This window comes from Stegodyphus dumicola, chromosome X1, assembly GCF_044657685.1.
Source record: "Stegodyphus dumicola isolate Sdum_Otavi_A_Nest chromosome X1, ASM4465768v1".
Classification (NCBI taxonomy): Eukaryota; Metazoa; Arthropoda; class Arachnida; order Araneae; family Eresidae; genus Stegodyphus; species Stegodyphus dumicola.
Window position 1 is genome coordinate 249211486 of NC_140780.1, and position 23777 is coordinate 249235262.

At 32.4% G+C, this 23777-nt stretch overlaps 1 protein-coding gene across 2 annotated transcripts in view; it reads right to left on the reverse strand.

Annotated features, from left to right (window-relative positions):
* The window catches only part of Tmtc4 (Transmembrane O-mannosyltransferase targeting cadherins 4), a 199068-nt gene that overhangs the window by 94682 nt on the left and 80609 nt on the right, over positions 1 to 23777 (reverse strand). For both annotated transcript variants that reach the window (XM_035354750.2, XM_035354749.2), the window contains exons 9-12: positions 22103 to 22191; positions 18909 to 19025; positions 766 to 918; positions 434 to 636 (exon numbers count right to left, since the gene is read on the reverse strand). In XM_035354750.2, the coding sequence (XP_035210641.1) occupies positions 434 to 636; positions 766 to 918; positions 18909 to 19025; positions 22103 to 22191 (562 nt within the window). The remainder of the gene's footprint in view (positions 1 to 433; positions 637 to 765; positions 919 to 18908; positions 19026 to 22102; positions 22192 to 23777) is intronic.

Consider the following 23777-nt stretch of genomic DNA (forward strand, 5'->3'; position numbering starts at 1 on the left):
GTAGAAATTGACATTGTGTTTCTGTTTCCATGTTGTGGCCATTCAACATATACTTGCTAATACAGAGAAGGAAGTCAAAATGAATTCAGGATTTCAAAGCATGCAAAATGTAATTAATGCATTTATTCATAAGATAGAGACAAAAATGTAGCAGCTTACAGACTTCATGTATGCTGTGTAACAAAAGGTACATACATTGAACATTTGTGATACTACATTAAAACCTTAATTATTATAGCTCTGCATGTAAGTATTATTCGAATAAACACGTCAATTTCATTTTGTGTCATAAAGCTTTGAAATCCAGGTATTCATTTTGACTTAACATGCATGCATGAAACTAAATCTTTAATTACTAACAGTATTACTTTAACAGGATAATATAATAAATTATGTCTAAATAATATCTAGAAATATAATATATATCACCTACCTTCTTATTTTTCTATCAGGGTGACTAACAGTCCTATATATAAGATGAAAGAAAAATATCCAAAATAGAAAGACTGCAAAGAGGCGACAATCATTTGAAGTTTGAATGAGCGGAATACAGCCCATGGACCAATCAAAACACAGCCAATATGGATGGAATAAGAGCCACACATTCATGGAGTATATGTAATGGTAATTTATTGTCTGAAAAACAATTAAAATAAAAACAGACCAATATAAAACATAACTAAATGTTTAAGCAAAAAGTTATCCTGCATTAACATACAGAAAATATTTTAGAATCATGTTAAAATAACCATCTGCTGCACTCACTCTTACAAAGATATTCTCTTCAAAAGATGCTGGATTATCAACTTGTTGGAAGACAGGTGTTGAAGCACCCATAATGTACCATCTCAGTGCTAGCAAAGAACATCCACCAAGGGTTAGAATACTTTGTCGCATGCAAAACAAACTGAAGTTCTTCTACAAAAGTTAAACAGAATATTTTAAAACTTTAAAATAAAAAAAAGCACTCGAAGGTAAATTTTAAAAATAAGGGTACTCAATATTTCGACAAAGAGCATTATGCATACAATCAACACGAATGGAAGAGTAAATCTATGTGTAAATTTTAAATCTTTACATATATACATTATATTATCAACTAATATCTACTAGATTTTGATATTAATTGGAAATCCTACACTATTGGAAGGGCTAATTAAAACTATTGAATTGGTTTTAGTTTTAATTAGCCCAATTCTATGACAAATCTGCCCTTTCTAAAAATTTGAATTTTGTAAAAAATTAAATCAGCTGCATTATCATCTAATACATAAGAAATGAAAATGAAGCGAACAATTATTTAATAAAGTAACAATAAACTAATAACCTGAAAAAAGAAAAAGGGTTTTGTAGAAGACTGCTATATATGTTTAACTAACACAAAAGCAAAAACATCTCAAGAGCTGTATTAGAGCAGTATACTACTTAACAAAAACAAACAAACAAACAAACAACAAAAAAAAAAAAAGTAACCTTATTTTGGCACATATTTTAAATAAAGCTCTTTTAATACTGAGGGCTATCAGATATTAGGAATTTTCAGAGGCTGAATTTGCATACGTTACATTCTAACATAAATCACTCCTTAGGTGACTTATTCATGTTCTGTGCAAGGACCGAGCAGATTTTGATCAGCAAGGAATAATAATAAATAATCATCAGATTCTAGAAAATTGCACTTATTATGGTTTCTTGGTATTAAAAGTGGAAAGCATGCTAAAGAAAAGAGAAATTTTTTTCTAATAAATTCAGTATATCAGTTTAAGCACTTATGTAGCATTATCAACTCAAATGTGTATGCATGGAATGCAACATCAGAACTAGAATAGGAATTCAGTTTAAGGAGAGTTTTGCAAAGAGTGTATTTATTTACTACAGTACAAAGTCCGTAATCCGGAACGATCTATAATCCGGACCTCAAAGCCACAAACTTTTTTTTTGGATGCTTTACGTATGCGCGTTTAATGTATAATGGACGGTATAAGCTAGGCTAAAATTTTCTTTACTGATTCTAAGGCATTTCAGTTAATATTGCAGATTGCGCTGTTCCTTAATCTTCTAACTGGATATGGCTTATTATTTTTTGCAGAATGTTAGAGCAATTTTATAAAAATTAAGCTTGAACTTTCAATTATGTCAAAAAGAGTTTCCAATTCTGGAGCTGCCAAAGGATCTACAAAGAGAAAGCATGTTTCGATGTCCATGAAACAAAAAGTGGAATTGCTGAAAAAGCGGTAATAAATGGAACATAATATAATAGAAGTTTTTCATTGCGACGACAATGCCCCAATCATCAATCAATGGACGGCAAAATCTGTAGTATTGTTCTAGATTCAGAAAATACTGCTTCCAATAGTGAAGAAAGTGACAAAGAGGTTATTGAAAACAAAAAAATTTCGATGGACAAGTTAGTCGGTATTCTCAACACAGCAATTACAGGACTTGAACAGTGGAACTTTGTAACTAAACAAGAAATTATGTCTGTTTATAGAATTAAAGAGAAAGTATTAGCACAAAAAAAAAACGAAGCAACTTACATTGAAAGAAATGTTTAATAATGTAAACAAATAAATATTAAGCTTTTTTTTTTTTTTTTTTTTTTTGTACCCTTTAGATCATAATTGCTCTTTATTTCATAAATTATGGTTTCATATTTTTAATTGTATAATTTCTGCATGGCAACTTACCAGATATAAATTGATGATCTATAACCAAGAAAAATCCATAATCCGGAATCGCTGAAGTCCCAACGAGTCTGGATAACGGACTTTCTACTGTATTTCTCTTATATAAACCTTATTTTGAAAGTAGTCATTGATAGGTATATATTTCACTTAAAATTCTGCAATATATGTTTGCAAATAGTTCTTTGATCCTCTGGGGCCCAGTACTTTTATCAGACCAAAACCAGTTGGACCTCTTGTGCACATTATATGGTGGCTCTCTGTAACTTTGGGCTGATCGCACAGGCTTGCCCTGGCAACGTACCTTTTGAATGTCAGCCTTATCAACTATCAATGGCAGGTTACATGCCTACAATGGTCATAAATGCGTGATGGGGAATTAGTGTTCAATTCCGGAGAGGGAGCTTGAGAAATGGCTTCCACATCCAAGGAAGGCAGCACGCATACAAATTACCCACTCCTAGGATGGGAAGGTAGTGACAAAAAATATGAAAATATGACTCTTTTGAAATCTCATAAATGAAATGGATACATTTTAAATCTTTTAACAAGGATTAACTGGAAGACAAGTCTGATGCCAGCAACTGTTATAATTCCAGCTCCAACAGCATATATTAAATTTATCGTGGTTAAATAGCTCGTAGGAGCCCTTATCCAGGCGCTACGTCTGCTTTGAGCACACTAATTGTTCCAAAGTAAACTTGTTTTTCACCCAAGACAGCCAGTGAACATCATCAAAGGAACTGGCTGGCTGTTCAGAAAAGGCAGTAACCACCAGTAGCAGGAACACCTGCCTCGAAATATGATCCAACTACAAGCTTTTTAACCGCAACAACTTTAATATATGCTAATGGAGCTGCAATTACCATGGCTGCTGGCAACAGACTTCTCTCTAATTGATCTTCTCTAACAGATTTTGAGTGCACTCTTTGCAATTACAGGGTCCTTTACTTATTCAAAATATTTTATTTCTCCAGCATGTTTTTTTCCTTGCACTAATTACTTTTTTAACATGTAATTATATTTAAAAAATAAACAGGTTTTAGATTCAATAAGTCTAGATTAAAGATAATTCTTAATACCCTTCGTGACGGCATGTTGTTGAACTAAAAATCCTCTGCAGATGGGTGTGTCATATATGCATCAGTCCCAAATGTCGCTAGCAGCAGGGTGATGCACTGTTGCATTGCCACTTCATTGATCTTCCGGATGGGTGTTGCATACATGCATTCTCAAACATATATGTTCTTTTATAATGTTTTAAATCACTAGACGGCACTCTGTGTCCATTACAGTTACCTTATTTGATTAACGCGCATACGTAAAGCATCCAAAAAAAAGGTTTGTGGCTTTGAGGTCCGGATTATAGATCGTTCCGGATTACGGACTTTGTACTGTAGTAAATAAATACACTCTTTGCAAAACTCTCCTTAAACTGAATTCCTATTCTAGTTCTGATGTTGCATTCCATGCATACACATTTGAGTTGATAATGCTACATAAGTGCTTAAACTGATATACTGAATTTATTAGAAAAAAATTTCTCTTTTCTTTAGCATGCTTTCCACTTTTAATACCAAGAAACCATAATAAGTGCAATTTTCATATATATTGTTGATCATATATATTGTTGACCTTGTGTCTGTGAAGTACATTCTGATTCTGGTGATCCGTTTAGATGTACGAGCAGATGATATAAAGCAAACAAAACCCAGCTGACACGCAGTTGGTTTCTTTTCATTTTTCTCAACGACTAAATTGGAAGTTTGTTTTACTTTCACCTCACAATTTAACAGTGGCTACTCTGTCATGAACTCGATCTACTAAGTAATTGAAGCCTTACGAATTTAGGGGAATTACAGAAGTAAACTTAATTCAAAGCTATGAAAATGAAATTAATAATATTTAATAATTTGTAAATGGTGACATTTAATATTTAGTAACTTGTAATTGGCAACACTTTGGACAGAGATATAAAATTAGAACTATGCTGGTATTGCAACTCTTTGTAATATAATGCATTCTATGATTATTGAATATTATTATATTATTACATGATATAGGACATGAGTTAAGTGAAAATGGACTAAAACCTGATTTTTGTAAAGTGGAAGCAATTGTTAAAATGCCAGAACCTAAAGATGTGCCCTCTCTACAAAGATTTTTGGGAATGATTAATTATTTAGCCACATTTATTCCTAAATACTATTACTGCACCATTAAGACAGTTATTTGAGAAAAATGTTCTTTGGCACTGGATTGAAAAACATAAAAAAGCTTTCAAAACACATATAAAACTGGTTGAAAAAGCTCTTTTAGAATTCTATGATGTTAATAAGGATATAACTCTTTCAGTAGATGCAAGTTCTGAAGGATTAGGTGCTGTTTTACTGCAAGGGAATAATATTTCCCTGTTTGTGTGTGTGTGTGATTATGGCAAAACCTTGAGGGCTATCTGCCTAAGGGGAGGGATGCCTTCGTGGAGGACTTTCTAACGGAAACTGGCTCGTATACACGTTACACATGGGGAAAACCACGAAAACACCCATGCAGCCAGCCCGTTCGCGGGATTCGAACCTCGGACCGAACTACCAGTGTTCAGCGACTTTACCGCTCGGCCGCTGGTGGGCACTGCAAGGAAATAAACCAATTTCTTATGCTTCCAGAGCTCTAAAGAAAAGTCAGAAAAATTATGCTCAAATAGAAAAAGCGCTTTTAGCTATAACTTTTGGATGTTCTAAATTTCATTAATATATATAGTATATGGCAAGCGTATTACAGTTGAAACTGATTTTCAACCATTAGAAAGCATAACTAAGAAATCTCTTTGTAAAGCACCGCAGTGATTGCAAAGAATGCTGTTAAATTTACAAAAATATGATCTAGATGTATGATATAAAAAGGGGAAAGACTTATTAATAGCAGACACTTTGAGTAGAGCATATTTGAATACAACAAAAGATAATGATGAAGATACAGAAATTTGTACGCTGATTCCAGCATCTGATGACAAAATTTATGAACTGAAGAAAGAAAGTGAATGTAATGCTACACTACAGTGTTTAAAGTCTGACAGGTTGGCTAGAAAGGAAACATCAGGTAGAACCTCAAGTCAAAGTATTTTGGGACTATAGAAATGAGTTGACAATAGAAAATGACTTCTTTTTCAAAGGAGGAAGGGTAATTGCTCCTTTATCTATGCAAAAAGAGATGTTAAATTTAATTCATGAGGATCATTTTGGGATAAAAATATGTAAGAAAAGAGCTAGATATGTTTTGTTTTGGCCACTTATGAACAAGCACATAGAAGATAAAATTTCAAAATGTCCTATATGTAATGAATACCAGAATAAAAACATAAGAGCACCTATGATACCACGTCAAGTTCCCAAATTACCTTGATATAAAGTTGCAACAGATTTATTTGAGATTAACAAAAGATATATACTTACTAATTGTAGATTACTATTCTAACTTTTTTGAAATTTCCAAACTACCGGATACTCGAAGTCATACAGAGATCAGTTACATGAAATCTCATTTTACAAGATATCTGATAATGGACGTCAGTTTGCAAGTAAAGAATTTGCAAAGAAATACCAATTTAAACATACAATGGGCAGTCCATACCATCCACTGTCGAATGGATTAGCAGAGCATTCAGTACAAACGGCCATAAAGAAAGCTCAAGCAGATCATGCTGATCCTTATTTAGCATTGTTAGCTCACAGGGACACTCCAACAAATGAGATGTTAGGATCACCAGCTCAACGACTTATGAGTAGAAGAACAAGAACGATTCTTCGTACATCCAAGAAATTACTAAAACTTCAAGTTGTAAAAACGTAAAAGAAAAAGTCAATCAAGAAAGAACTGAGCAGAAGTCATATTATAATCGTCATACAAAAAACCATCGCTAAACAAAGGAGACTGTGTTGAAAAAGTTGAAATAAATAGTTTCTAAAAACTTAAAGTGCACCCTCATTATATTACAGATTTTTTCACCGTTTGTTTGAATAATCTAATGAATATAATAGTTGAAGAAACTAATAATTTCTGTGAACAAAAGATAAGTGGAACAAAAGATAAGTGAAAATCTATCTTCATCCAAAATCAGCACAATCATCTTGATGTGCCTAAAATGAGAAGATACCTAGGATTTAGAGAAGGTAATATTGTCAATGTATCTACAGCATGAAATTTGTTGGTTATATTTGAAAAATGAATTTTTCATCAAAATGTTTAACTATAATCCAATGGGGAAATAAGTCAAAGGAAGATCCAATCTTTCATGGTTGGATTGTATGATTAATGACTGCATCATTAAATAGTAAGTGCACTAGGATTCATTTACGCTATAATATTGATTGACCTGAAAATGTGTTTTGTAACTAATGAAATGATAGCAATTAGATTATCACACACTATCTCCTTTCTGAATTTTTTATGCTATAATATAGAACATATGTTTCATTATTTTTTACGTATGTTTAGAGATTTAAGCAAGTTTTTTACATTTCATCAAAATGAGTCAAATATTCCATTTTGCATTTAGATTTTAATTAAATTTTTTCAGAATACAGTAGACGCTCGTTTTTACGAACTCGTAGGGACTACGAAAACAGTTCGTTAAATCGAGAGTTCGTAATTTAGAAAGGCATCGGAAATTGTTAGTATTTCACATTTTAATGTTTTCGAGACAGGTTAGTGATACTATTCCATGCTTTTATTTATGTATAGTATTACTACTTAATAAATGATATTCATTCTACTAAACAAACAAGAAACTTAAAATATTTGTAAAACGTACCTTTATTAAGTCATTGAGCAACAAAATAATCACTTATCTTTGTCTGTTTTAAAAAGAACAGATTGTACAATGCAAGACTCCATCTTCTCTATATTTGTTAGCATTTCACAATTATCACTGGCCTCAAAAAATCGTCTAAGTTCTGACAAGTATTCTTGTTTTAAAGTCGGTCTTGGTGTTACTTCATTTTCTTCTTCTTCTGGATCTGAAAGTCTCTCATTCTCGTTGATTATGCTGCTAATAATATCATGATCCAATATTTCCTCCGTGCAGATGACATTAGAATCCACATTTAAAAAATCCTCGAATGAAAGTTCTGGCAACTGTGGATTTCTACGGCGAAGTTCATGCATGAGAACCTCATCTTCGTCGTGAGATCTATTGTCATGGATTTCTTCAGTTACGTCTGTTTCTTTAATAAAACCTGCATGTCGAAAGGCTTTAGAAATTGTTTCATCTAAAACATCATTCCATGCACTGATTGATAAATGCATTGCACCAAGAATATCAATCTGATAAGGTTGTTCCCTTTCCAAGCCAAGGATTACTCTTTGCAAGAGCACTGTCTTAAATTTTCGCTTGAAACTATTGATTATTCCCTGATCCATTGGCTGTAAAACTGCAGTTGCATTTGGTGGGAGATATTCCACACGGATTGCCTGAAGCCCAGTGACTTCCATGTGTGCAGTACAATTGTCCACGATTAGGAGAACTTTGCGCTTCTCTGCTGAAAAACGGTTATCTAAATCTCTCAACCATTTTTCGTAGATGTTGCCAGTCATCCAGAGCATAATATGGAGCAGGAATCTTCTGAACATTTTTGAAACACCTCGGTTTCAGATATTTTTCAATAAAGAGCAGAGGCAATTTTTGTGACCCAGTCATGTTGGCTGCAATCAAAACTGTAAGTCTCTCTTTAGCTTTATTACCTACAACACATTTATCTCCTTTGTAAGCTAATGTTCTTTCTGGCAAAATCTTAAAAAACAAAGCCGTTTCGTCCGCATTAAAAACGTCATCTGCAGCGTATTCAGAAAGAAGCAATTTCAACTTTTCTTCTTTCCATTCATTTGCTGATGACGTGTCTACTGCTGCACTTTCACCACACACTTTCCGGAAACTCAAACCATTCCGAAATTTAAATTTCTGTAACCAACCATCCGATGCTTTAAAATCTTTGATGCTTAATTTGGAAGCAAAAAAGTGTGCTTGTTCTTTGAGTACATTTCCATCAATTGGAATGTTTAAGCTTCTCATCTTTCGAAACCAAACAAGCAAAGCCCTTTCCAAATTTGGGTGTTTCGATTCTCGAAAATATTTTCGAGAGGAGGGTCCACATTCATCGTTTCCGTTTTTAGCTCCAAAGATCTTCTCTCTTGCCTTTAAAATCGTCGATAAACTATTTTTAGGAATTCCATATTTCTGAGCAATTTGTGTCTTGCTTAATATTTTTTCGTCAACTTCTTTTGAAATCTTCTTCTTTATTTCAACCGCTAAACAAATTAGTTTCTTCATTTGCGACGTAGCTCTAAGAATCTTACTTAACAAAAACTGGCCCAATCTCCCTCTCGACTAACGAGACTTCACTGATTGAGTTGTCCAGATCAAATGACTATGACATTACAAAAAGCAACAACTCTCTTTTAAAAGCAACCCAAACCCCTTTAACACGAATGGTCTCACCCTCACCCAACAACATCAGGCAGATGTTCTTCTGAGAGCCTCCCACAACAAACAACACCATAAATTTGTCCTAATTCCCCCCTCTTCTCCGCCCCCTCCTTCCTTACTGTACTTCTTCGAATGTTTCGCACTTGCTGCCTCAAAATAGTTGATTTTATTTGAACTTCACACTTCGTCCCAATGAAACACGCAGAAGTATGAAAATTGAGTTCGCAAAAAAGAGATTTTCCTGATTTGTAGTTCGTAAATAAGAGCGCAAAATTACATTACATCTATGGCAGTGTATTCGGGACCATTCGCTAGTTCGTGAAATCGAGAGTGTTCGTAAAAAAGAGGTTTGTTAAAACGAACGTCTACTGTATTCTGTTTTTATGATTATATTAGTGTTAGATACCATTATAAAAAAAATCAAAACAATTGATAAAAAAAAGTTTTAATGACACGAAATATTCTGTCATGCAAGACTGTATTACTGCAACAACACACCGTCTCCAAGGTGAGTTGCTCTAAGTGGCATGCCATCTCGTAAGAGGATTAAGTGCTAATGCATATATGATACACTTATCCTAAACGGGTTAAAATCCTAAATGAGTTTTAGATAATTATTTATGTGCAAGCAATAGAGATTTAATATAAAAAATAGCAAGGAAAAGGCAAATAAAACTGAATGAATGTGAAAATGCAAATAAAACTGAGAAAGCCATGACCTATAATCTTCAAAATTAAAAAAGCTGCTGATCCCCTTGTCCGAGAATGGTGAAATATCAAAACTCAGCTACATATAATTCTACTTAAAATAATTTTATAAATGTGCCTGAACACAAGCATGCTTTTTTTTACATTTCTTTACGTGCGCAGGATTTGTAAAAGTTCAATGTTTATAAATATTGAATGATAATTTTACAATATTTGCATGATTAAGCAGTAAATTTTATGGTTACATTCAGCATCATATATTGAATTTTGATGAAATTTGGTACATATGTTATATAGGCCATGGCGAAACAATTTCTGCAATTAAAAAAATAGTTCGATGTGGGACCATTTTGCAATTCCTTTAAACGACGATATTCATGCAATGCAGCTAAGAAAATACTCCTACTATAAATCAGAACTTCCTAATCAATGCTGAAACAACTACAGAAAATACACGAAGGGAAGAATTATCCAGGTATTGCATTACACTTTGACTGTCCATAAGTATCTAGGTTTTCCCCAAATAAATGCTGGTCTAAAACATAGTCCAAAGCCATATCGCAATTAATTCAGAGCTGAAATCAGAACAAAAATTTATATTTATACGCTTAAGAGATATTTCTTCCACTCCAAATTTACCAAAAGCCCTGATACCAGTGTGTCCATGTTCAATCTTATTACCATCTGTATACATCAGGACTGCCTCAACAGGTATTTAATTAATCACTTCCAGAGCAGCCAGTTTTAAGCATTAAGGTATTGACAGGAAAGTAGCAGAACATTTAGGCAAGTTGGCTATTATGAGAGAAGTTAAACAAAAATCAGGGTAACGTTTGTAAATTTTGAAAGACTAATTTCAATGGTTTAAATATTAAACCATCTTCTTGAGCTGTCTATGTATAACCCTCCTCAATTTTTGTTTTCACTTAGGCAGCTGAAGAAGGTGGTTCTGTGTTTAAACCATTGACACTAGTACACAAAATTTACAAACATTACGATGAGTCTTGTAGTTTAGCTTCTCCAATAATCGTTACATCGTGTTTTAAATTTGCACCCATATAAAATAATCCTTTCATTAGTTACTACCAAATGATACCATTTGGAAGCATAAATTTAACAATGTAAACTTCAGCAAAAGTCAGGGCATACAGAATGGTTTTGCAACATCTCCTGAACAGACACACTTTCGTTGCATTTTGTTGAAGACACAAAAATGCTTATTGCTATAATCCCTTATCTGTGAAACAAATTAATAAAATATACTTCCCTGCCAACAGGAAAAACTCATTTTTATCTGCTTTCATGTAACTACACTGTACTAGATATTTTTTCGAATTTTGAAAATTTCAAAAATTTATTACTTTTGAGGCACTTTATTAGTGGATTTTCTTACTCTGCAAATGTTGATAGATCATTTTTCAGATATATAAAAAAACACTGTGAATAGACAATAAGATTAAAAAATCGAAAAGTACGCAAAAAAATATAAAAGAGGAATACTTTCAGTAAAAACAAATAAAAATCACTTTCCATGCACAATTCTTGCATATATGTATATAAAAACCAAGAGATAATAATTTAATGCAGTTGTTCTCCACTTTTTGAATAAAGCATACTATCAAAACAAAAATTTAAAAAGTTTAGTACCACCAGTACATTTCACAACAATTATTTTTCAATTTTTTAATATAAATATTTAAAAAAATATTTTGTCATTTACACAACCTACTAGATATTTGCATTAAATATGCATAGATAAAAAATATTAGATTAAAAATTGGTTAGCATTTTAATTATCCAATTTAAGTTATAATATTTAAATTCTAAAATTTAGTGTGAAATTTGGACCTGTTTAAGGAAGATCATTTCTTTATGTCTACTCCGATTTCATTTAGTTTTAACGGTAAATTAGGATCCCCTTTTAATTTTTTTTTCTTTTATTTTGTTTTCAAATACAACATGGAAGAAAATCCTTTTTCACACAAATAGGTTGTGCAAAAGGACAATGCAAATTTTATAGCTTTATTTGAAATTTCTTTAATAATGTTTTTTAGTCCAAAGGAGCTATGTCCCTCAAGGACTATTGTTTTCATTTTGCGATTTTTTGTTGGAACCCTATAAACAGAGTAACACTTTTCAAATCGTTTGCCACCAAATACTATTGACCTGTATTATATTTGAAGAAATTAAATAATGAAGAATCTGCATAAATGTATGTATGTTTCTCGCATTGTGATAAAGCAACAGTACCTAGAGCCATCCAATTTTGAAAGACGTAATCCTACTGCGAATATGGGCACTTGAAACCCGAAATGAAATTTGGAATTTGTTTTTTTATCAATTTCATATTTTGTAAAACATTAACGAATTTTGATTAACAAACTCAGTGATTTAAAGGAGAGCAATACTCTATGGGGAGTAAAACCTTTTCATCTCCAGCCTGCAGAACTGTGTATTGGGAATTCTAAAGATACGCTCATTTTAAAATTATTTCGTGACACTGCTGTTGAACTGAATTTTATGGTTTAAGAGCAATGAGCATGATATTTAATAAATAAAGGTAACACACAAGATGTTAAAAAAAAAGTCCCTTTAGAGAAAATTGAAACCTGAAACCTTTTTTTTTTTTTTTTTTCTTTCCCCAGCCAAAAGTTAATAAGTGGGTTATTTTTGAAATCTTCAATTAGAATTTGACCACAGGAAATTTCTATAAATTGCTCTTTCTCTTCACGAAATAAAATTTCAGGTACATTTCAAGAAAATGGATTTCTAATCCAATTATGTTCATAATCCTCGGGAAAATACATGTTGAAATTATTCATCAATGAAAAACAATGATTCTTAATGTTGGGTGCTAATTGTCCTATTACTTTCAAATTAGTTTCGGTTAGAAAACTTTCTAAAAGTGGTAAAAAGCTTAAAATGTTATTATCCAATTCTTTTACCATCGCATTTATTTTATCTCTAATGTTAAACAAATTAAGACTTTATCCTTGTAATCCTAAATTTAATTCATTTAACTCTCAAAATATATATAATAGACTATTAAAGAGGCTATATGTGCTAAATAGGCTGTATGTGCCAACCATAATTCACTAAATAAACAATTTTGCAATTCAAATTTTCAATGAAAGAAGAAAATTTGAATTTCTGATGGAAGTTCAAAAAGACGATTTAAAACTTTGCCTCCGAATAGCCACTTTACGTTGGAATGTAACAAAAGCGTTTCCTTTTCATTGCCCATCTCTTGGCATAAAATCGTAATTATTCTTGAATTTAAAGCTCGGCTTTAATAAAACCAACAATTTTCACAGCTTGATTCTAAATGATTTTCAGGTTTCGGGGGTCGTTTTGGCTACTAAAGCTTCATGATGAATGGAGTAGGGAGTAAATTTAGTTTCATGTACAACTTTCATTCTTTGAGAAATAACACCGGAATATTTTCCTGTTAAAGCCACCCTCTGTATTGGCACAATGCAATGCACCCTTGGCACAATGCAATGCCAAGGAATATCATTCTCAGATATACAATTGTTAATTACTTTGAAAATTTCCTTTGCAGTTGCTCTATCATGAAGAGATTCACAAAATAAATACTCTTTGGCAATTTTAACTTCTTCGAAGTGTATGTAAAATAATAATTGAACAAAGTTTGTTATATCAGTACTTTCTTCAAATTGCAACGCAAAATACTCACTTTTTTTTTTTTTTTTTTTTGAATAAATGTCTCTTTCATGGAATTTACCATTTCAAGATTTGTTGCCTTACTGCATTATTTGATAACGGAACATTATTAAGTTCATTAGCTGCTTTTTTGGTTAATATGCTAAAACAATATCTTTATCTGCTAGTAATACAATATCTTTAGCTGCTGGTAATATAAGGTTTTCTTCAACAGTAGTGAGCATGGCCAGTCTTGGCAATTCTTAGGCTTACTATGTAACTAGCTTCCAAAGCATTTCACTTGAAATAATGAAAACCTTTCATTACTTGTTTACCATTCTTGAATTCTGATAATTTCCTTTTAAAATATTCTTCAGATTTGTCATTTAAATTGGCATTCTTAGGTCTTTTGAGAAACGATGGTTTTATACTTGAAAATTTATATTGAGAAACAGTTCACCGCAAACAACACAATGAGGTTGAAGGGTCCATTTCATCTCCATTCCAATAAACCCAAATGATAAATAACTTTCATTATATTTTCTATAAACAATTTTTCTTTTTAGTATTCTTTAATGGTAGTAATCCATGACCTGTGAATCGTCACTTTTCCACTGTCAATACTAGCCATTTTTCTATTTTGAAATCTGGGTTTGTTTTATTATTCTTTAACAAATATTTAAATGCACAATACATTACGAGTTCTTCAACAACAAACAACAATATTCTCAAATCACATAGAAAAGTAAGGAAAACAAAGCAACAAGAAGACAAAATACCTGCTGTTAGAGACAGCAAATTGATGTTAAAAAAATTATTCTAATTGAAAATACAGCACTATGAGTTCAAAAATGGTGGCGACATAAAGTGTAGACATGCTAATAAATCGAAAAACACTAAAAGAATTAATGAGATACTATTATCATTTTATAGGAACTTATTTTTATTTCCTATTAAGCACAACACCCAATTCTATTAATACTTTTAAAATCATCATTTATGACAAATTTTGTTATGTCTATGGTTAAAAGAATATTTGTGAAAATAAAAATGGATTATTTTGCTACAGTCAGTCAGTGTCCTGGAAGAAAGCTCAAATTGCATAATTTAAGTGTGTTAGATTTAAAAAAAAAAAAAAAAAACTAAACAGGATGTTGGTGAATTTAATTTTTGAATTTAATAGTTAAACATAGTTTAGTTTGTTTCTTTGCATACCACTAGTGGTACATGTTTCTTTGAGTATCAACTAGTGGTACACATATCGCTGGTTGAGAATTGCTGATTTAATCCGTACTAGATTATGAAAGGCATTAATATTCTAGCAGAAAAAAACACATATCAAAATTGAAAGAAAAAAATCTATATAAAATATGTATACAATTTTACATACTTTATTAAAGATTATGTTGGGTTATTCTAATTTTACTGAATTGTTTTTGTTCCAATTATGATATGTGCAATACCTGTTAAAGTGTTACTGATATAAAATATATAAAATTATACATGGTGCATGCATAAAATAACCATATATCTTACAAATAAGAAAAAGATTACTAACATTCAATTGAATTTACCTCCTTCAGCACTGGAACCAAGAGATTGCAAAATTTGCATAATATTCAATTTAATATCCAAGATGATTTCAAATCTCTCTCCTTACAAGTCAATTTATGATTTGATAATCAGAAAAAAAAATATCAGCTGATAAGTCAGGAGAATATGGTGGATGACTTGTCACTGCAATTAATGCTTAGCAAGATACTAGTCTACATACAATGCTGTATGGGGCCTAGCATTATCATGTAAAAGAAACCATAGCCCAGATTAAAAAAGTTCCTTCCTAACGCCTCTTAATCTATTTGCTAATTGAAAACACCTCCTCATAAAATTCCTGATTAATTCACTGATTTTCAAGAGACAAATTCATGATTGATTTTTCAGAGACAATTTACAAATTCAAGTCCTTTGTGATCATAATATGCAATCAACATCACCTTAATCGTTCCCTCTTTTTTTTTTTTTTTGTGTGTGTGTGTGTGTGTGTGTGTGTGTGTATGGGAGAAAAGTCCTTTCAACTGAGCAGTTTGTTGTTTTGCTTCTGGAACATACTCTAGATGCCAGGTGTAATCTCTCACTACGATACACTTTAAAAAGCTGTTGCCCTGCTTTGCAGTAGCCAGCAAGTCTTCATTAGCAAGCTTTTCTGTCTTCTTGCTCAGGGTTGCCACTCAAACAGGAGAATGTAATTCCCAGACTTTTCCAGGTGTGTTTCAAGAAAATTCCAGCCTATCCGCGTAATGTACGTTGGCTGTGCTAGGAGGTACTAAATTAATTATGGTATTACTTGTATTGTGTAGCAAATTCACTTAATTATTCAATAAATCCCAGAGGACATTTATTCTTAATTATTCTTGGTATACTTTGTTTGATAATTTTGTTTACTTTTCCACTTAAGAAACTTAATAAAATTTAAGATATATACATTGGATAACAAATGTATGTTTTATTTAATTATTACTCATGATCATCACCAGTTCAACACTAGGCTAATCCGGTCCTTATAAACCACAATGCAATGCTAAATGCAATGCTAACCACAATGCACAATGCAATGCTAGTTAGGTTAGATTTTAGGTAAATTTAATTTGTGTGAGGTGTCTTCTTAAAAGGCACCTTAACACTTGAAAACACAAATATAATTATAAGAGTTGTTTTCTCCACTGAAGATTGAGATTAGAATCTGCCCAATCTGGAATAAAATAAGGCTTTTTTTGCAGACATTCTGCAGCTAAATGAAAGAAAGAAATCTATTTTAATAAATTGAGGTATTTTATATTTATTTTGCAGCATACATAAGGAAAAAATATGTGCATTAAATTTCGTGATGGTATGTCATCATACTGCTAGAATTAATTTCAGGATTACGCCAGAGAATTCCTGAAATTTGGAAATATTATTTACTAATAATAAATAAATTTAGAGGGAAGAAGCAAAATTAAATTATACGAATAACATAAAAATAAAGATAATTAAAAAGTGAATTAGAATAATCAACGATATTTTAGCAAATATTACATGGTTAGCCTAGATGACTGATTACTACTTTTTATTTTACTGCAAAACGGCAAGGTATTTATTTAAAAAGAAAAAAAAAAGGTTTAAAAAAATTTTGCGGTAAAATTCTAGTATACGGTAAGGCTTTGTGGCACGAATTTGGAAATTGTCGCCAAGACCAAAATGACCCGTTTACAGCGCATCATCATGTCGCCCAATCCCATTGTACCATACATGGAGATTATTCTAACCAAAGAACGTCTACGTAAAGAAGAAAAGGTTCCATACAAGTAAAATGCTATTACGCTGCTAGAATGCGGAGGGAAAATTTGCCAAGGGATTTGGCGACGGGACCTGGCAGCCAGAATTTCCCTCTCCGCGATGTATACAGGAAATTGAGAAACACGTGTTAAGAAGAAACGTTCTTTGACAAAAAAGATAACTACGAAAATCCGTTTTTAAATTATTGCGAAAAATTCAAGAAGAAACGTTTTATCAAAGGACGTTTCTTGGATTTTTCGCAATAATTTTAAAAACGGATTTTCGTAGTTTTCCCCCCCTGAAAATAACTAATCCATGAATTAATTTACTTATGTCAAAAAATATTTCCTTTTCCTTTAGAGTTTAACCACTTGCGCTAAGACTTCACGGTTTGCGGTGCCGTGCGCTGCAATATAACAAGCGGTAAAGTGTCTCATTTACGCCGCCCCGCATCTGCGAGTGCAATTCAGAGCTGTAACTCAAGAAATAAACAATCTCGTTGTTAGGCGACGTGTGCACCACGTTATTTTCTTTTTTGCGATAAATGCTTAGCGACGTGATCTCGACGTGCGTGGCACGTCTTTTTAGCGCAAGTGGTTAAAGAAATTTTAAACGATATTCATTTTATGAACTCTTGATAACGTGACCTTCGAACTTCGACACCGGTTTCGAGCTTTGGCGACAGATATATCACACATGCACAGCTGTTTCCCTCTATGATGGAACAGAGCCACGTCTGTTGCAGAGAGGTTTTCCTTCTTTAAAATACATATTCTTTGATTCTAACCTCCATGGTACCATATACTAGGATTAAACCCATTTTGTTTTATACGAGAACAGGTACTTCCTTTAGTTCATGCACTGCACATGCGATTCTCGAGAATACTGGAAACCAAAAGTTGCGGGAAACTTTCTTTGCCTTTCTAAAAGACAATCAAATTGGAGCTGCGAAAATTGGCTCTATGCCAGCTGCCCGAATGACACTCACGTGATACACAATTCGCCAAAAAGTTATCTCTTCCGACGTCGGCGCAAAAATCGCTTTTTTTGGCGGGATCGTTGTATGAAATTCCCCGACTTTTCCAGATTTTGACAAAAATACTTAAATTCCCTGAATTTTTTGGTCAAGTTTTGAATTCCCTGACTTTTTCCAGTTCTCCCGGTTTTCCAGGTAGCGTGGCAACCCTGCTTGCTGTTCTGTCAAAATCTGAGACACACATCAAGCACAAACTTTCCTCATTTTCAGATTTTTAATTAAAATTGACTTTGTAATTCAATTAAAATTGACTAGCTTTCTTTGCTTATCCCAAGTATGTCTGAAAGCTGCTGAGTTGTTACATGTCTATCAGCATTGACTAAAGAAAGAATTTTCTCCACACATTTTTCTCATTCTTTGAAAGTGAAGGTTGAAATATCTTTAATTCATCTTCAACACTTTTATGCTTGTACCACTCATACAGGTGAGTTCCTGGTAATGATGAATTAATATATACTGTTTGAATCATTTGTAACATTTTAGTAGCAGATTTACCTAATTTGGAAAAAAAAAAAAATTACTATTATAATGCAGTTCCATCTTGAAGCAAATTTAGTTGAACAATGTCTTCTTAGTAAATGAAAATGGCTCCAGCACTTAGATAAGCAAATGGGAATTAAACTAGCTTTAACAAGAATTAAAGTATCACTCTTTCAAAACATACACTTATTCTTTAACTTTTTCATTTTATCATTAGGTATTTTAATTTGTCCAGTTACTTTATGGATGCACCCTGCATACATTTGTTGTCAATTTTTTGCATAATATTAATTTTACTTAATTGTTTATGTTTCAGTTTTTGATGTGCATTTTTCTGTTAGAATGCTGACTCTTTTCATGACCTAACTTAGATTTAATTAATGTTATTTCTTGGCTCTGGATGAAACGATACCCATGCTATACTTATATGATTAGGAAATCTCAATAGCTAAATGAAATTCAGAATAAAAAACGAATCTTAAGTAAAATTACTTTACAAACAATGAAATATTACTAAATAAGGGAAATAAGGGGGTGAAACCTTAAATGGAAACATGGCTGATAAACTCATATTCTTCTGCTGCTTAAAGGCAGTACGACAAACATCAAAGAAATCCACTTTACATATGATGATGATATCATAAACACAGCAAACACCCTGTAATATGAAAAATTTACATATCACTTTCAAATTAAAAAAGCATACAAAATGTCAAAACATAGCCATAATATTATGCAATGGATATTATGTAACACAATCAACAGGCAAAACTCATGACAAGGTAAATAGTCTCTTTTCAATTTGAAGAAATGGCCTGACTGATCTCAAAGAGAGAAAGGTATAAATGAGAAGCTCTTATAATTCAGAAATATATTACATCTACATGTATAAAAAGAAGTATGTTTAAAAAAGGTTTAATCATAATGTTTATTCATTACTGTATATGTTTCAAACAGAAAAAAATATGCATATGATATTCACATAAATCAAATATATATACTTTATTATAAGTGTCAATTATATAATCTGAAAAGTTATCAACATTAGTTCACTTTGCTTACAATATGTACAAAACCCAACTTTTGCAGTTCTCCATATGTCACTGCATCAATATTTTGAAGCTAATGCTTCAATGTTCCTAAAGCATCTAGTATATTCATAAAACACGAAACAGTGAACTTTATTATTGTGAATATGGTAATCTCCTTCTCTTCAGCCACCATTCGTTACATAAATCTTTAGCATTCCTTAATTCAGCTGCAATCACCAACAAAATCTTGAAAAATAATTGCAGCCAAATCATGCAACTGCATTTGTTTTTATCAGTCATAAAATCTGAATTGGCTTGTACCACTCATGAAATTATTTTTTTGCCATCAAAAGAAAGTTGATTTTATGAAACAGTTGGCAATTATCTTGGATGTTATTTTATCGCAGGAAAAAAAAAGCATTAGTATAGAATGCAGAATTAAAATTTGACATTCTCTTTTCTGTTTAAGAGCAGAAAACTCTTTTCTACAATTAACATTTACTGACAATATAATCCCAGATGAAGTCACCAGAGTTTGCTGGGAAGAAAATGACAAGCATATGTATTACACACACTGGCCAATGAATCAGAAACCTTTGAGATTTTCATTTGAATGTGTGCTAGGGATGAAGCATGCAAATATTCTTTATACCATGGGATACATATGGTTAGACTGCTAGTATAAGGAAGATGCTTTTCACGATGAATGAAGTAAAATGAGAAAAACAACAAATCCTTCACCATTTGAAAAAGGGGTTATTGTTGATGCCTGTTTAGCAGAGGCCTCCATTTCAAAAAGGTTTATCAATCTCACTGGTCCCCATGAATCCATCTTGCATTACTCGCACTACAAATGAATCTGGTGGGAGTATCATGATATGGGGCATGTTCTGCTGGCTTGGAAGTGGTGCCCTGGTGTTCCTCGATGCTAAACAAACAGCCATGAGATATTTAGATATACTGGCAGATGAAATGCACCCTGCAATGTTACATTTTTACTCTGGTGGCGACGGAGACCTAATGGATGATAATGCAAATATACATTGTGTTAGAAGTGTTCAAAATTGGTTTGCTGAACATTCGTACTGAACATCTTCCTTGGCCACCATATTGCCCAGATCTTAACCCCATAGAAAATGTGTGAGATATGGTGGAAAGATGCATTCGACAACACTCTCCTCCTCCAATCTAAATTTACAAGATCTATAAAACTGCAGAGAAAACGCATGGTATTCTCTGGACGTAAATGCACTCCAGAAACATTCAAACACGATGCCCAAACGAATCAGAGCAGTTATCCATGCAAAAGGTGGCCCAATAAAGTATTGAATCTAGGGTTTCTAAATCATTGGCCAGTGTGTGTATGTCAGGCATGTTTATACTACTGCAAATAAAGTAGGGGAAGCATGGCATGCTACTGCATTTCATAAATAATTCAACATAAGCCACTGCAAAGAAATATCTCATAAGAACAAGTGAAATTATGAGGAAATAATGCTTGCTAGCATCAGCTCTCACCAGAAGTAATGAACATTTTTAAAGGATTGCCAGCACCAGAAAGTGAAGCCAAAACAACAATAGAAACCGTACAAGCAATTGACAGCAAAGAATTTTTAGATATATAAGGAGAAATCAATCAATTTATTGATAATAACTATGGAGAAATGAGTGAAGAATTAGATGGTCTTATAATACCATCTAACAGTGATAGCGAAGTAGATAAAGCACCTTTACCTTACAAGAGGTTAAACATACTTTTTTAAAAATGGTGCAAAACTAGCTGATTTTGCAATGAAGACTGACCCAAATCATAAAGGAAGACACCTTAATAGGAAGTAATGGAAAACACTACACTCCTTATGACGAAACATTTTAAAGTTGTGCTAGTCATTATTCTAAGCAAAAATTACTAGCTTCTTAAAAAAATAATTTTATTATGTACCTGTTTATGCAGTAGTAAAAAACCTAATCAATTAACATTCATTTTATTTTCTCCCTCTAATTACAAAAAATTACATTGAAATTATGTATACTTCCTTAATTCGAACATTTGTTTTTCTCACACATTTTTTCCCATACAGAGTTAACTTTGAGATTCTGCCATATGGTGCAATGTATTAATTGTGAAATCCCTGCATTTGGCAAGGGTTTACTGCATATGCACTTTCCACAAATTTTAATTTGCTTTCATGTTAATCCATAATCAACTACGAACTGATGGCTCCCTTATTCTATTTAAATACCAACATTTCAATATGAAATTGTGCAAGTTCTCTTTAACTGATTAGTGTGTAACTTCGTTAAGAGGTGCTCAGCAGCTACCAGAAAAGATGCGAACATTTATGTTCAAACTGAAACCATTATTTTATGAAACCATTACAAGACATTAATAAAACACATACCAAAAAATACACATTTGATTGAAATAGATATGATATGGAAATTTATTCTTGATTTTCAATAAATAAATCAACATATGCCTAATTATTTGTAAATTTGCATGATATACTACACAATCTCCATAAAAATACTAATTGTTATAAAATATGCTTAAAAAGTATACCATTTTCTTCAAAATGCAATACAGAGATTTACATAATTTCCCAAACTAATAAGTTACAATACAAATTATCTTTAGTAAACCACCATTCAAATAGTTAGTTTAAATATTTCATTATTAATGCATACATTAAGTAGAACTTACTATAACAGTTATCCCTTGCTCTTTGCAAAGCATTGCTAAACCAGCCAGAAAAATACTTCCAAACAAACAAAGGAGTGAAACTTCCATATCTACAGAAATTAAATTTCCTGTGTTACATATAATAAAAGAATATTAAAATAAGCATGTACTAACAAATAAATAAGCTTTCATAATAAACAAATAACTATATTATCATTAGATCAAAATGTGTAGAAGGAATTAGTCTGTGTGGCATGGGCGCACTCTAAATATGTGGCGAGCAGAAAGTCCTCTCCAGAGGGTGGTAAGGGAAGAGGGGTGAGAGACCCTTGGACTTATATACTTTATCATATTTTGTTCCATAATGGTACATATTACATAAGAGCTGCACATTTGTTTTTATTTGTTCATTTTGGTACATTTTTAGATTAATTTTATGTTTGTTTGTGATATATTTCACATAACCATAAATAATTTTGGTCATGTAAAATGCAGTGTGAAAAAATAAAATTTACTGTAATTTGTCAATTATTGCATTTGGTACTTTTCTGTTTATATTACAAACTTAGATAATTTTCTTTCAGTTTGAAGGAATCTCAGAATTCAATGGCCAATAAATATTTGGCTATACCAGTCCTACTAAAAAAGATCACAACATATTAAAAGACAGCATTAGGATAATAAAAGTTCCAACAGCAATTAGCAAACAAATTGAGTTGTTTTAAGTTGCTCATTAAAATATTTTTAAAACATACTGGGAATGGTGTAAAATAAAGGCTTCGGGATTTACTACAAATTAAAGATACACACAAAATTAACAAATAAATATCGAAGATGCAATATTATTGAAGAATAATTTGAAACTTAGGAGGTTAGAAGTATTTTAAAAATCAAAATTATGAAAATAAAGGCTTTAAAACTAGTTTCATTCTCTTACTCTAATTTATAGCATATTGTTATTAAATGTCCAGGTACGGTAAGATAGCTTCCCCGCAAAGCAGGTTTAGGGTTGCCAGAAAATAGCAAGGCAAGGCAGGGTTCCAACATTTGACGAGAAATCGCCCATTTGGCGACAAAAGTGGTGATATGCCATAGATGGATGGAGAACCTTCTGGAACGAATTCTTACCGGTTTAGCCCACAATGTTCTCAAACACAAGTCAAAAAACTATATAAACCTTGCTGATATGCAGAATCCATTGAGTTGATAGTCAGTGAATGCCGAGTGGGTCATCGAGTGCATCGAGAGAGTCTCTTAGTGGATCACAAGTTAATGCATCATTGACTTTGATCTTAGTGTGTTGAGCTCCGGGAACGACTGACCCGAAGAGTTGGGAGCTGTACTCTAGCGTATCATCGATTGCATTGCGAGTTGTAGCATGGAGAGTCTCGAGAGTACATGGAGTTCCGAGAACGACCGAGCAGAGTGGAAACTGTACTCTGGTGCTTTGCAGTGCAGCTGCCTCCACCATTACAGCCTAATAGCCTATAGGTTGTGTCGCTGATTGATTCAGCGTGTTTATAGTAGTTCTTTGACAGCTGTAAACGTGATATTGTCTTGAATAATACTGGCTAATAAATTGTGTTTTGATACTTTATCAAGTGTCATCGTTATATACTTCAAATCCGCACAAACCTCGTACGAGCGTAAATAAGAAACACATGCAACAACTGGTGTCAGAAGTGGGCTTTGAGGG